Here is a 15932-nt window from a genome sequence, read left to right as displayed (position 1 = left end):
CTTGGTTTAAACAAGCGTCAAATTACTCCCCTGTGGGGCGTACGCCCCATGTTGGGAACCACTGCTTTAGATACAGGTCTTAGAACTTTCAAAGTTCAAAGTAAATATTTATCAAAGTATATACACTGTAAATCACCAGATATCACTATATACCACCTTGAGGTTGAATTTTTTTCTTGGACATTCATAGTAGAACAAAGAAATGCAATATAATCATTGAAAAACTACACACAAAGAATGACTGACCAACAATTAGTGTGCAAAAAAGACAAACTGCAAATATAAAAAAGATAATAAATAACACTGGGAACAATAGTTCATTGAGTTCTATTAATTCCTAACATCTCTAGTATTTCACTGTCCCTTTGAGATTTTCCATAATAGCAGATGCAGAAATTGTTCAGTTTCTTTAACATTTCATTAATTCCTAATAGTTTATTTATTCCCCTGTCTCAATCTGAGGAAGTTGTATTACCTTTAGCTTCTCTTTTTACCTTTTGTATATATGGGTGGGATGGCAACAGGTGAATTAGTGTGACGCTATTACAGCTCAGGGCATCAAAGTTCAGAGCTCAATTCCAGTATTCTTTGCAAGGAATCTATGTATGTCTTCAACATGGAATGCATGGGTTTTCCCCAAGTGCTCCAGTTTCCTCCCACAGTCCAAAGCTGTACCAAGTAGTTTAATTGGTCATTGTAAATCATCCCATGATACATTTAGGGTTAAATTTGGGTTTTGGGGGGTTGCTGGGGCAGCACAACTCAAAGGGACAGAAGGGCCTACTCTACCCTGTATCTCTAAATAAAATAAATCTATAGAACTATTTATGGTCACTTTTTTGTTTTTCTTGGTCAATATCTCTTGTATTTCATCTTCCTTTCTCTGTTTTATTTTTTGGTGCACCTGCTCTTCTTGACATTCTAAGCTGTTTCTTCAGGTCTAATAATATCTTTGCCGTCTTTGAAATGGCTGAAGCACTTTTTGTTTAGGGTTTTCAAGCCTCTTATGAACTATGCCTTAATTCTTTAATTACTAGTCTTTGCTCTTTCCTGTCATACTTTTAAATATAGTTTCCCAATCTTCTGTTACCAACTCACATCTCATGCCTTAGTTCTTTACTTTGTTTAGATTTAAGAAATTAATTTCAATTTTTAGCTATACTTCCATCATAATATAGTCACTTTTTCCTGTGAAGGCCACAGAGATACAAGATTATTAATTAACCCTTTCCCATTGTATAGCCTGTTTCCTTAATGGTTCCTTGAGAGATTCTGGCAGTTTTGGCAGTTGGACTGTGCAATCAAGTCAATCAAGATTTGAATAGCTCAGCAGAAAGCTGTTGATCAGACAATCAAGATTTGAATAGCTCAGACTCAGCAGAAAGCAGCTGATTGGGCAATCGAGGTCAGGTGACCAAGCAGTTTGAAAAGCTCAAACAAATCAATAGAGGGTTACCTCAAGCAGAGCGGCCTATGGAAGGCGGTCAGTGAGTGAGTGGGCCAGTGAAGGAGTGGAGATTTGAGGCTTTGACTCGACTTGAGAGGCTTCAATGAGAAGAGGCTGAGGACGAGCTTCACTGCAAGTGAGGTAAGGCCAGTTAAGTTCCTTTCAAAGGAGAACGTTTCAAAAGTTGAGGCAAGTATTGGGTAGGTCATGGCAGCTGAGATCGGCCCTGTGGTTTGTTCATCCTGCAGCATGTGGGAAATCAGGGATACTTCCAGTGTCCCTGACGACTATGTGTGCAGTAAGTGTGATCAACTGCAGCTTCTGGCAGACCACATTGAGCATCTGGAGTTGTGATTGGATTCATACTGGAGCATCCGTGATGCTGAGAAAGTCGTGAATAGCACGTTCAGTGAGTTGGCCACACCGCAGGTAAAGGCTACACAGGCAGAAAGGGAAGGGGTGGCCACTAGACAGCGTAGCAGTAGGCAGGTAGTGCAGGAGTCCCCTGAGGTTATCTCCCTCCTAAACAGATATACTGTTTTGGATACTGTTGGGGGAGATGTCTCATCAGGGGAAGGCAGCAGCAGCCGAGTTCATTGCACCATGGGTGGCTCTGCGGCACGGGAGGGAAGGAAAAGGAGTGGGAGAGCTATAGTGATAGGGGATTCGATTGTAAGGGGAATAGATAGGCATTTCTGCGGCCGCAAATGAGATTCCAGGATGGTATGTTGTCTCCCTGGTGCAAGGGTCAAGGATGTCTCTGAGCGGCTGCAGGACATTCTGGAAAGGGAGGGTGAACAGCCAGTGGTCATGGTGCACATAGGTACCAACGATATAGGTAAAAAATGGGATGAGGTCCTACAAGGTGAATTTAGGGAGTTAGGAGATAAACTAAAAAGTAGGACCACAAAGGTAATAATCTCTGGATTCCTACCAGTGCCACGTGCTAGTCAGAGTAGAAATAGGAGGATATTTCAGATGAATATGTGGCTTGAAAAATGGTGCAAGGGGGAGGGATTCAAGTTTCTGGGGCATTGGAACCAGTTCTGGGGGAAGTGGGACTGGTATAAACAGCACGGTCTGCACCTGGTCTGCACTGGAACCAATGTCCCTAGGGGGAGCGTTTGCTACTGCTGTTCAGGAGGATTTAAACTAATGTGGCAGGGGGATGGGAACAAGTGCAGAGAGACAAAGGGATATAAAATGAGGGTAGAAGCAAAAAGTAGTAATATGAAAAGTAAAAGTGGCAGGCAGGCAAATCCAGGGCAAAAAGCAAAAAGAGCCACTTTTCAACATAATTGTATAAGGGCTAAGAGTGTTGCAAAAACAAGCCTGAAGGCTTTGTGTGTCAATGCAAGGAGCATTCGTAACAAGGTGGATGAATTGAATGTGCAGATAGTTATTAATGAATATGATATAGTTGGGATCACAGAGACATGGCTCCAGGGTGACCAAAGATGGGAGCTCAACATCCAGGGGTATTCAATATTCAGGAGGGATAGACAGGAAGGAAAAGGAGTTGGGGTAGAATTGCTGGTTAGAGAGGAGATTAACGTAATAGAAAGGAAGGATATTAGCCTGGAGGATGTGGAATCGATATGGGTAGAGCTGCATAACACTAAGGGGCAGAAAACGCTGGTGGGAGTTGTGTACAGGCCACCTAACAGTAGTAGTGAGGTTAGGGATGGCATTAAACAGGAAATTAGAAATGCGTGCAATAAAGGAACGGTAGTTATAATGGGTGACTTCAGTCTACATATAGATTGAGTGAACCAAATTGGTAAGGGTGCTGAGGAAGAGGATTTCTTGGAATGTATGCGGGATGGTTTTCTGAACCAACATGTCGAGGAACCAACTAGAGAGCAGGCCATTCTAGATTGGGTATTGAGCAATGAGGAAGGGTTAGCTAGCAATCTTGTCGTGCGAGGTCCCTTGGGTAAGAGTGACCATAATATGGTGGAATTTCTTCATTAAGATGGAGAGTGACATAGTTAATTCAGAAACAAAGGTTCTGAACTTAAAAGGGTAACTTTGAAGGTATGAGACGTGAATTAGCTAAGATAGACTGGCAAATGATACTTAAAGGGTTGACGGTGGATATGCAATGGCAAGCATTTAAAGATCGCATGGATGAACTACAACAATTGTTCATCCCAGTTTGGCAAAAGAATAAACCAGGGAAGGTAGTGCACCCGTGGCTGACAAGAGAAATTAGGGATAGTATCAAGTCCAAAGAAGAAACATATAAATTAGCAAAAAAAAGCGGCACACCTGAGGACTGGGAGAAATTCAGAGACCAGCAGAGGAGGACAAAGGGCTTAATTAGGAAAGGGAAAAAAGATTATGAGAGAAAGCTGGCAGGGAACATAAAAACTGACTGTAAAAGCTTTTATAGAAGGCAGGAGAATGGACTTGCTTATTACTTCTGTACAAACTGATTCCACTTTGACTTAATTTTCTTAGTTATCATCTTTTCCCTCACTTATCTTTATCCCATTCTTTAGTATCTAGATTATACCATCTCCACTTCCATTTTCCCTATCTCTTTTAAGCATCAGGTATTCTAGAATATTTAATTCTCAGCTTTGATTGGTTTGCATAATAACTTTGCAATTTCTATTTGATTATACCTACAGTATTTATTTCCATTTGCGCTCTGGGGCCAGACTCCAGATCCCAGAGCATATCTAAGTGGCAGAAACTGCTGTCTGGATCACAATTTAAGCACTGGGCCAAACTGAATAGTTCAGGTCCAGGCCAAGTCAAAGCGGCAGGGTCAAGGTCCCGAGGGGCATCGAGGGGACAAACCCTGATGTTTGGATGACAACTTAAGCGCTGGGCCAAACTGAAAAGGTCAGGGTGTTGGTGCCCAAGGAGGAGGACAGGCTGGTTCAGCTTACTGCTCCGCGATGTTTACTCACTTCTGTGTTGAACTGAGGGTCTGTGGATGGATTCTTTTTCATGGGCTTCAGTTCTTGAAGCTAATTGCTTACTGTTATGTTGGCATGATTTTTTTTCTTTTTCTCTCTGCACATTGGGTGTTCGACAGTCTTCTTTTTTTGTGTTGGGTTGTATTGTGTTTCTTTGTTTTATGGTTGCCTATAGGGAGATGAATGTCGAGGTCATAAAAAGTATATAGACTTTAATAATAAATGTACTTTTACCATTATCACCTTCTCTGAATCTGACTGGTGATATACTGTCAGGTTTGCATCTTCTGGCCCAGTGGATCCCAACCTGGGGACCACAAGCCCCCTCAGTTAATGGCAAGGGTCCATAGCATAAACCCCTGCTCTGGTCTGGCCCTTGTTAACAAATGTTGTATTCTGCTATATGTTGTAGTCCTGCACTATCACATTGATTTTGTTTTTGAAGTTTATAAATTTTCATTCACCTGAAGCTTCTGGACATTCTCTGTGCACGTACAATTAAATAAACATTAAAATACAACTTAACTAAAAGGTGAATTTAACAGACTGAGTCCTTGTCAATATCTTCATTTTCCTTAAGATAATAAATTCTTCAGCTCAGTTTATGGATGTATATGTTTTATTATCTTATTAGTCGTATTCTTATTCCATTTAAAGTTGTTGATATTTTGAAACATTTAATTAAGTCTGGTTCAGTTCCTACGAATCTGCAACAATTAAACACAATGATGTGTTTTCTTCTGCAGTATCACCTGCTTCCTTGTAATCTTCTTTAATGAAGGAAGATCTTTTACATTTTTAAAATTATAATGCAATGATACAAATTTAGATAAACCTCTTATCCTCACTGTAATACTGACCATTTCTGCAGTTCAGGCAATGTTCTGTAGTCCTGTGGTACTTTAAAAAAATTGTACTTTCCTGCTTGAAAATAATAATTCTGCAATATTATGGGAAATTGTGGCTATAACATCAGCAGTCTTCAGAACAATCTGAATAATCCTTTTCACAATTCTTCCATTTCTTGAAGCTAAAACAAAAATTTGTGAAGAGATTTAATGCAAATGTATAAAATTCAGACAGGCTTAATCAGAGTAAAAATAGAGAAAAAATAAATATTCTCACTGATTGATAGTTCAAAGACCAGAGGACGCAAAGTGATTGGGATAATTTGAGGAAATGTTTTTTATACAGTCAGAGATTATAATCTGGAATGCATTTTCTGAAAGGCTACCACAGATTCAACTGTGACTTTAAAAAGGAAACCAATTAACAGTTGAAAATAAAAATAAGTAGGGAAATGTGGAAAAAGTGGGGGAAGTGGGTCGACTAGATTGTTTTCCAATAAGCCAGCACAGACCTACATGGACACAATAGCCTTCTATATTGTATTAAGATTCCTGACAGGAGTTGAACATCAAATGCCTCCTTATGATGTGATTGGTGTGCTGTTCTGTACTGTACTGTACTGGTATGCAGATGTGTTGGAGTTCGTACGCTTATTAACCTCTAAGACCAGAAGACATAGGAGCAGAATTAGGCCATTCAGCCCAGCAAGTCTTCTCTGCCATTCCATCATAGCTGATTTATTATCTTTCACAAGTCCATTCTCCTGCCTTCTACCCATAACCTTTGATGCCCTTACTAATCAAGAACCTATTAACCTCTTCTTCAAATATACTCAATGACTTGGCTTCCACAGCTGTCTATGGCAATAATTTGTACAGATTCACCTCCATCTGGCTAAGAAATTTTTCCTCATCTCTGTTCTACATGGACGTCCCACCAATCTGAACCTGTTCCTCTGGTCCTCTCCACATACATTCTACCTAAGCCATTCAATTAGGTTTCAATGAGATCTCCCTTATACTTCTAAACTCCAGTAAGTACAGGCCCAAAGCCATCAAACCCTTCTCATGCATTAACCCTTTTATTCCTGGAATTAAATAGTAATAATGGCATTGAAGGGCCGGCTGGTGGCACAGTAACATCAGCGCTGGATTCCAGAGCGAAGGTTCCTGAGTTTGAACCCAGTTAGGCTGCTTCCAGGCACGCTTTCCATCCGTGCCGTGTTGAGTGTTGAGCTCACAAATCGGCCTTGTAAAAAAAATCACTGCACTGTGAGAAGGACATGGGGGACCATTCACAGAATCTTTTCTCCAAGACAACCACTTGGAAAATATAAGTGGTCACCGAGGCTCTGGCAGAGTATGGCACACGAAAAAAATGGCATTACAAGTATATGGAAATTATTATTAGAATGACTTTCTAAGTTTATGAGGAGACAGGTAAGTATTCTGAGTATGACTTCTATTTATTTATAGTTTTACTATGTTAAAATACTTTGAATAGTATTTATTTCAAATTTCCTTCCCATTTCTGAGTTCAAAAGCAATTTCCATTCACCTTTCTTAATTTAGGTTCAGAGTGCAATTTATTTTCATCCTGAAAAATTCAATTCCATTTGCCTTTTATTTTGGTGACAGCAATGGTCTTCATTGTCTGACTATCTACAGCAGAGATCCCCAAACGTTTTTATGCCATAGACCCCTACCATTAACCAAGAGGTTCCATGGACCTCAGTTTTGAACTAGAATAACACACTCAAGATGGTGGAGGAACTCAGCATGTCAGGCAGCATCCATGGAAAGGAAGAAATGATCAATGCTTTCAGCCCTTTACCTTTTCCACCCATCACCTCCCAGCTTCTTACTTCATATCCCCCACCCCCATCTACCTGGCTTCAGCTATCACCTTCCCTTCACCCCATCTTCTTATTCTGGCTTTTTCCCCTTTCCTTTCTGGGCTGCAATGAAGACTTACCAGGATGTTACTGGGAATGGATGTTTTGAGTTATCAGGAGAGGGTGTATAGACCCGGATGTAGAGTGCAGGAGGCCGAGGGATGAATGGCTTTATAGTGATTTATATAATCATGAGAAGTATAGATAAGGTCAATAGCCAAAGCTATTTTCCTTAGGGTAGGGGAGTCCAAAACTAGGAGAGGGCATAGGTTTAAAGTGAGAGAAGAAAGATTTGAAAGGGCCCAGAGGAGCAACATTTTCACATGGAGGGTGTTCAGTATGTGGAATGAACTGCCGGTGAAAACTCTAGAGGCATAAGGGATTTGGACATCGATTGTTTATTCATTTCCATGGATGCTGCCTGACCTGCTGAGTTCCTCCAGCATTTTGTATGTGATACCCAGGGTTTCCAGCATCTTGCATGTGATCAACTAAACTATTTATAAAATTACCCATGCACCCTCACCATCACCTTATCTCACTATACAGAAAGCACACATTGAAGTCTGTCTTCCAAACCCGAAATTCCTCTTTAAGAGCAAAGAATAAAATATTTAATATTTGGTAACACATTCTAAAGGGGTGCTGGCATAAGTATATTTATGCAGTGAGATAACATTATAAGATTTGTTGGTCTGGGTGAGGACAGCTCAATTAGCGAGTGTTTAATACAGGGACTGAAGTTCAGAAATAGAAACACTCGTAACACAGACATGTATAAAAACATGAAATTTAAAGAGATAGCGATGAGCTAATTACTGTACCAAACAGGCCTGTGTGTCCCTAGTGAAGAGCTGCACGTTAACGCAAATAATCCTATACTAAGTGGGAAATTAGCTGAAATAATACAAATGCTTACATGCTTCAGTTGCCTTGCCAATTGGAACATACACTCGGTGTGTTCTGCATGTAATTTCCAGGCATACATAGAAGAAGGTGAATTGTTTATCTTCTGGTTGTAATTTAAAAACTAAAGTAAGAAAATTAGCTGTGTATGGTTGTCCCTGCTGCATAAGCAGCTAAAATTAACTTGTATGTTTTGAGCAGAAGAAATTGATCAAATCACACTGGGAGGTGAAGGAGCTTGTTTATCTCTCCCCCCGCCCCCCCACCCCATACCATCAGCTCCTCAACTACAGAGAAACAAAGCCAGTTCTCAGCTGACTGGAGTGCAGCTCAGCCAATCACATCCTCTCCTTCCAGCGTGTCATCAGGACCTGATGAGGAGAGGATGCTTTTTATTCTGTGGTTGAAAGGCAGAGAAATGCCAGGTCTGAGCAGCCTCTGGGGATAACCTGCTCTTCATGATGTGAATGAACAGCATCTCTCTCTCTCTTTCTCTGCTCCTTGACTGGGCTACGCAACTCTGTAGCAGACGTTAGCAGGCGCCTGATTCCTGGGCCCCCCTGGCTCCCTATTTGCAGCTGGACTGACATATATATACATATATTCTGTGGTGTTTATCAGCAGTGCTGGTTCATCAGAGCTCCATGTACGACAATCTGTACCTGCATGGATTCGATGACTCGGAGGCGGTGAGCATATCTTGTGTGGGTGAACTGGGAAGAGGGAGCAGATAAAAAAAAGTCTACCGAGTAGCACACAGAGCAGAACATATTTTTAAAAGGAAGCATTGGTTGGTGTTTTTTCTGCCTGTCAGAGATTCCTTTCAATAGCATGACACCTGCGATAATCCTCCGTTAAAGCTTGCATAGCTCGGCTGTGGTTCTGTAGATATATTCAAAGAATGGAGGCCTGCCTGCACTGTATTCTCTGGCAAATCAGGTCTCTCGTTCTCTCAGCATCAACAGCAATGCATAGTGTCTTTCCCTTGTTAAGCTTTAGCATCCTCAGCCGTAATGTTACTGCCACAAAATCTGCACGAGGGGGGTGGGGAAATAGTGGAATGATTAGCTCAGAGGTAAAGTGACTTCTTACCATTCAGATTGCTCATTTAATCAGTTCAAAATCTAGAGTGAAAATCTATCCTGTCGTGTGTGTGTGTGTGTGTGTGTGTGTGTGTGTGTGTGTGTGTGTGTGTGTGTGTGTGTGTGTGTGTGTGTGTGTGTGTGTGTGTGTGTGTGTGTGTGTGTGTGTGTGTGTGTGTGTGTGTGTGTGTGTGTGTGTGTGTGTGTCTCAATGGACGACACAGAGCACTGTGCTCTGGCACAATATTGCTTGCAACACAAGTATGGAGAATTCCTCTTGCTTTGCTAACATGATTATCACACAGCTGGATCCTAATGTTTCTTAGCCATTTTGTATGGAAAATGTGGCATTTCAATAAAAGGCGGCTGATGGGAATATGGTACCGCTGTAAATGAAGCTGTAAATTTTTTTTTTGCGATAGATCATATTTGCTGTCGGCTGCTCCTGAGATCCAGCCGATGTGAACGGTTGGGATCAAGATAGCTCTATATTGTTAGGGACGGTGGAGATAGTGCCTCTGTTATGTTGATAAAACATTAGCTCAGCTGAATATTATGTCAAGGCAGTACAGGACTTTTAAAACGGACTGCAGCTTTATTTCCTACCCAGAAATTGGTTAATTATTTGAATTTGTAAAGCTTCCTTCACGTTTTTGCTGAAAGCAATGCGCAGCCGAGGTTAAAAGTAGTTTTCTGACACCCTTATAATGGCTGCTTTATACACAAGTTACTTATCACACCAAACACTATTTTGGTGAGCTGTGCAAACAGCACATTGCAAAGAGGAAATGGTAAATCGCCAGCTCTAATGTGGAGCACCCTGAAAAATTAAATAATATTACAGGTTGCCATATGCTCTGTGTTATTAATATTATTGCTACATATCCTCATAATAATAACAGCACATGCTTTGATTGGCACTTGTTCGTGCTAAACATTATGACAAAGGTAGCAATGAGTAATTTTATTTTTTTGATTTGCAGCATATTTCATATTACTTTGAAGTAAGCAATTGCCAAGGGGAAAGATTTCCATCTTTTGTTTCTTGTCCAAGGCTTTTGTTATAGGTGCAAAAGAATAATTCTTATTGAATCAAAAAATTATGAGCGGAACTAAATAAAAGCTATTGTTAGCTTTTTCTATCCAGTGAGTCTGAGTCTGTTGCTGCCAATATGAAGTTTGTGACTTTGCAAACTGTTGACGAGAATGTTTGAATTATATAACCACAGTCTTCAGGTATTTAGTTTTATTGCTGGGAATCAGAAACTAGGCACGAAACTATTAAAAAGATCATGGCAAGTTTCAAACAAAGTTGCTGTGTTGTTTGATGCCTTACCATATGTATAGTGCCTTACCAGACCACAGGATATCCCAAGGAGCTTGATACTGAAGATTCTTTTTTTGGTGTATACATTGCTTTACTGAAGGAAACACAGCAAAAATGGTTGTACAATGAAGCCCTGTGAGAAACATTGGAATTCTGACCTGATGCTTTAGCTGTTAGTTGAGAAATAAATTTGATCCGAAACTGGAGAGATTTCTGATTCCTCTCTCTGAAGAGGGTTGTGGAATTCTCTTTCTGCAGTTACCCGAGGGAAATATGATACTTCTGGTTTAGCTGCACACCCAAAAAGCAGTACCACTAATAGCGTTGTATTCCTTCAGTACTCCGCTAAAATGGCAATCTCAATTGGGGGTGGAAGTCAAAAGACAAAAATATGCCTGCTCAACATCAGTTTCTATAAACTGATCCATGTGCTGTTCCATGGAGGTAACCAGGAAATTTCACTTTCTGTTGAAGACATGGAACATGGTACGTCTTGCTAAGGGAAGCTGTTGAAGTGGAATACAAGGTATCGTTTCACACAGCATTGGATCATTGGATAGGTGCAAATCCATTGGAGAGAGCAAGAAAGCGGTATTATTGTCTAATTGCTTTGGCAAGCAGCCAAAAAGGCACAATGGGACAAATGTATTCTGTACCACAGACTTTTAGTAGTTCTGTATTGACGTGCTATATTCACAATGCAGCTAACCTTCCTCTTTTCTATGCAAGAACACGATAACAACCACTGTTAAGTACATGGTATCAATTGATAGAAATGATTTGCAAAAATGCATAAATTTGGATTATATTGCATTCTTTTCAATTTATGACAGTAAAACTGATAAACCCATTTCTGCTAGTTTGGGTACTGAAAAACTAAGGCAAGGTTTAAGAATTAAAGTGAATATGCATGGAGATACTCCACCATTTGAGCGTGATACAGCACATTAAGTTTGTAACTTCTGTTGTCACGTGGCATTTGATGCAGGTTCAAAAGTTAACTTTGAAACTGAGATTAATAGATTTTTATTAACCTAAGATATTAGGGGCCATGCTGCAAGGATTCAGTTAATTAACAGATCAGGATGACCTCATTTAATGGCATGATGTTCCTTCGGGGCTAAATGGCTTACTCCCGTTCCTATGAATCTTCATTAACAACATCAATAACCTATTTATATAGCATCATTCAGCATAGGAAAAAAAAAACAGTTCCAGGTGCTTCACAGGAATAAAACCATATGATACTGGAGCAGATTTAGGCCATTTGGCCCATCAAGTCTGCTCCAGCATTTGATCATGGCTGATCCATTTCCCTCTCAGCGCTAATCTCCTACCTTCTCCCTGTACCCCATCATGCCCTGACTAATCAAGTTTTAATCCTCATCTCCATTTTAAGTAGGTGTCCCTCTATTCTGAAACTGTGCCCTCGAGTCTTAGACTCCCCCACCATAGGAAACATCCTCTCCAATCCACTTTATCGAGGCCTTTCAACGTTCAACAAGTTTCAATGAGATCACTCCTCATTCTTCTGACAATAATGTAAAGCAAAAAAACTGATGGGAAACCACAGATTAGAACAACTGATCAATATCTTGAAACAAGGTTGTGTTCAATGACGAAGAAAAAGTGGAAAGGAGTTTTAAGAAGGGAATTCCAATTGAATTCCCAGCTGTCAGTTGTGAAACATTTAACTTTCAGCAAGAGGATGGAGTCAGAGGACTGCAGATATTTCAGAGGTTTGTAAGACTGGCAAAGATGACAGAGAGAGAGAGAGAGAGAGAGAGGAAGATGCGGCTATAGACTGCTTTGAAAGTAAAGAGGGACATTTTAATACTGAGGTATGCTTTATCTGGGATCCAACAGAGGTTATCAAGTACAGGAGTGGTGGGTAAAAAAGAAATTAGTACAGATTAGCACATGAGAGTTGTGATGCCCTTTAGTTAATGGAGAATAAAATGACAAAGGCCAGCTTTGAACTAGTCTGGTAATTAAGTGAATTGGGATATAATAATAATAAATACAATTCTGATAAGATGTACGCATTTCTAAATTTAAATGAAAGCACAACCTAGAAAAATGGAGCAATTATCACCCTGGAAGAGAAGGTTAACCAATGGAAGAGCATGACTCTCCACGCAAGACATCTCCACGATTTGATCAGACTAGATGTTGATGAGAGAGTGTCAACCTAGTCCCAGAAACAGAAGGGTTCCACGTGGCAATACAGGACCCCATGTAGTTAACGCAAAAAATCATCAAAAATACATAATGAAAGAGCACCAAATTCAAGATGATAAATACAGAAAATGCCAAGAGAAGCCAGAAACATCCCAACGCATTAGGGGATCCTGCAGCAGTTTAACTCAGTCTGATTACTTACACAATCACAATCAAATGGCAAACGTCATTCACCAAAACCTTGCTTTAACATAAAAGCTCATAAAAGACACCATACAAGCTCAATCCAGTTTTAGAGTTAGAGTTCAACAAATTATATTACAACTGATCCATTATTACAGATAGAACAATCCATAATAACTGTCCAGGTATAATATTGTGTGTAGGCCTCTGTTAGTCTTGATAGACCATGGATTTGCGCCTTGGAAAGATTCCAGGGCGCAAGCCTGGGCAAGGTTGTATGGAAGACTGGCAGTTGCCCAAGCTGCAAGTCTCCCCTGATATAATATTACAGGATAAACAAGCATGAAGAACTTACTTAATACAGATAGCCACTCCAAGCACACATAACTTACAGAAATCAATAAATCATAAACACCAGAAATATGCTAAATTAAAAGAAGAAATTGAAAGACAATGGAATACAAACAGGGTATACATTGTCCTGATAGTAATATCTACAAATGGTATCATCCCAAAGTCACTACACAATAACATTAAACAATTAGGCCTGCACAGCAATATTTATGTAAATCTCCAGAAAGCCACAATACTAAACACCACTGGAATAGTCCCCAAGTTCCTAGTAATGAAATGGGTGTGCTATGCCATGCCTGAACCTCAGGTTTTACCAGCTTGAGCTGAGAAAAAATAAACAATATCATAATATAAAGCAATAGATCCTTTATCAATATAATAATAATTTTATTAATAGATCACTTTTCATACAGATGATGTAGCACAAAGTGCTTTAAAATGGAATAAATATAGAAACATGAACATAGAATAAAAAATAAAAATAAACATACAAATATAAAACAAAAAGATATTAGTGTAAATAAATAGGTTTTAAGCAGGCATTTAAAAATATCAACGGAGTCCGCATTGCTTACAGTTTTGAGTATTGAATTCCACAGTTTAGGAATGTAGTTGAAAAACACTGACGTGCCAATTATCTTTTGAGTGAGATTGTTCAAATTTAAGAGGTGAGCGGAAGAAGACCTGAGAGTTTGAGTAGAATTATAAAATGAAAGCGTTTCTGTGATGGACTCCGGTCCCAGACCACTTAGAGCTTTTAAAAACAAGTGAAAGAACTTTCTTAAAAGCAGTTCTAAAAGTTACAGGCAGCCAACGCGGAGTATGGGTGTGATATGTTCCCTCTTCTTGGTTTTGGTTAAAAGTCTAGCAATGGCATTCTGAATGAGTTGAAGTTTGTCAATGCAGGAAAAAGACACTGAAGTAACTTGAATTGTGACAGAGATATCAAGATTAAATGTTTCTTGTACTTATACTCTTATTATAAAGGCTTGTGTGTAGGTTCAGCAGCAGCCGATGAAGTGGAATAGATGGACGAGAAAAGGTCATAAAGAGAGCTTTTGGCATATTGCTCTTCATAAATGAGGACACTGAGTTCAGGAGTTGGGGTGTTGTGTTGACTTTGTATCAAACATGTCTAGGTCAAAGTTAGGGTATGGTGTGTGCAGTTCTGGTCACCTACCTACACGAAAGGTATCAATAAGCTTGAAAGAGTACAGAGAAAATTCACATGGATGTTACCAGTGAAAAGTTTAAGGGGAACATGAGGGGAAACTTCCACTCAGTTGAACTACCAGTGATTCAATTGTAACACTTAAGAGAAATTTGGACAGGTATAAGAATGACAGAAGTATGGAAGGTAATGGTTAGAATTTGCTTCGAAAAGACTAGAATATAGAAGCAAGGATGTATTGCTGAGTCTTCATAAGGCATTGGTCAGACCACACTTGGAATATGATGCAAACACGAGGAAATCTGCAGATGCTGGAAATTAAAACAACACAGACAAAATGCTGGTGGAACACAGCAGGCCAGGCAGCATCTATAAGGAGAAGCACTGTTGACGTTTTGAGCCGAGATGCTTCGTCAGGATTAATTGAAAGGAAAGATACTAAGAGATTTGAAAGTAGTGGGGGAGGGGGAAATGTGAAATGATAGAAGACCAGAAGGGGTGGGATGAAGCTAAGAGCTGGAAAGGTGATTGATGAAAGTGATACAGAGCTGGAGAAGGGAAAGGATCATGGGACGGGAGGCCTCGGGAGAAAGAAAGTTGTGGGGGGAGCATCAGAGGGAGATGGAGAACAGGCAGAGTGGTAGGCAGAGAGAGAGAAAAAAAACAACTAAATATGTCAGGGATGGGGTAAGAAGGGGAGGAGGGGCATTAACGGAAGTTAGAGAAGTCAATGTTCATGCCATCAGGTTGGAGGCTACCCAGCCAGTATATAAGGTGTTGTTCCTCCAACCTGAGTGTGGCTTCATCTTGACAGTGGAGGAGGCCATGGATAGACATATCAGAATGGGAATGGGACGTGGAATTAAAATGTGTGGCCACTGGGAGATCCTGCTTTCTCTGGCAGACCGAATATGACGAGCAGTTTTGAACCCCTTATCTAAGGGTGTGCTGGCATTGGAGAAGATCTGGAGGAGGATCACAAGAATGATCCCAGGAATGAAAGGTTTAACATATGAGGAGCATTTGATGGTTCTGGGCTTGTACTTGCTGGTGGTCAGAAGAGTGATGGGGTGTTCTTATTAAACCTATTGAATATTGAAAGACTTAGATAGAATGGATGTGGAGAGGATGTTTCCTACAGTGGGGGAATCTAGGACCAGAGGGAACTACCTCAGGAATAAAAGGATGTCCCTTTAGAACAGAGTTGAGGGGGAATTTCTTTAGCCAGTAGGTGGTGAATCTGTGAAATTCATTGCCATGGATGGCTGTGGAAGCCATGTTGATGGGTATATTTAAAATGGAGGCTGATAGCTTTTTTGATTAGTAAGGGTATCAGAGGTTACTGGGAGAAGGCAGGTGAATGGAGTTTTGAGGAATAATAAATCAGCCATGATGAAGTGGCAGAGCAGATTCAGTGGGCCAAATGGCCTAATTCTGCTTATACAGTATATCTCATGGTCAAATAGATGGGACGAAGATGAAAATCATGGGTTAGATGGGCCGATAGGCCTGTTTCTGTGCTGTAGAGTTCTATGACTCTATGAAAGATAACAGCAGAGAAGGTGGAATTTGGAAGAGAGGTGGTGTGAGATAAAGCTGGAATTTTGA

General features: G+C 40.2%; 1 protein-coding gene across 4 annotated transcripts in view; it reads left to right on the top strand.

Annotated features, from left to right (window-relative positions):
* Nucleotides 1-15932, top strand: part of cacnb4a (calcium channel, voltage-dependent, beta 4a subunit) — a 441145-nt gene that overhangs the window by 124374 nt on the left and 300839 nt on the right. Inside the window, exon 1 of one of the 4 annotated variants that reach the window (XM_073026742.1) lies at nt 8398-8715. The exons of the other annotated variants lie outside the window; for them this stretch is intronic. Within the exon in view, the coding sequence (XP_072882843.1) occupies nt 8671-8715 (45 nt within the window). The 5' untranslated portion in view covers nt 8398-8670. Of the gene's footprint in view, nt 1-8397; nt 8716-15932 lie in introns of those variants that run through there. 4 annotated transcript variants of the gene reach the window in all.

The sequence above is a fragment of the Hemitrygon akajei genome, chromosome 2 (assembly GCF_048418815.1).
Source record: "Hemitrygon akajei chromosome 2, sHemAka1.3, whole genome shotgun sequence".
NCBI classification, from domain to species: Eukaryota; Metazoa; Chordata; class Chondrichthyes; order Myliobatiformes; family Dasyatidae; genus Hemitrygon; species Hemitrygon akajei.
Note: the sequence above shows the minus strand (reverse complement) of the source record. Positions and strands in the feature narration are given on the sequence as shown.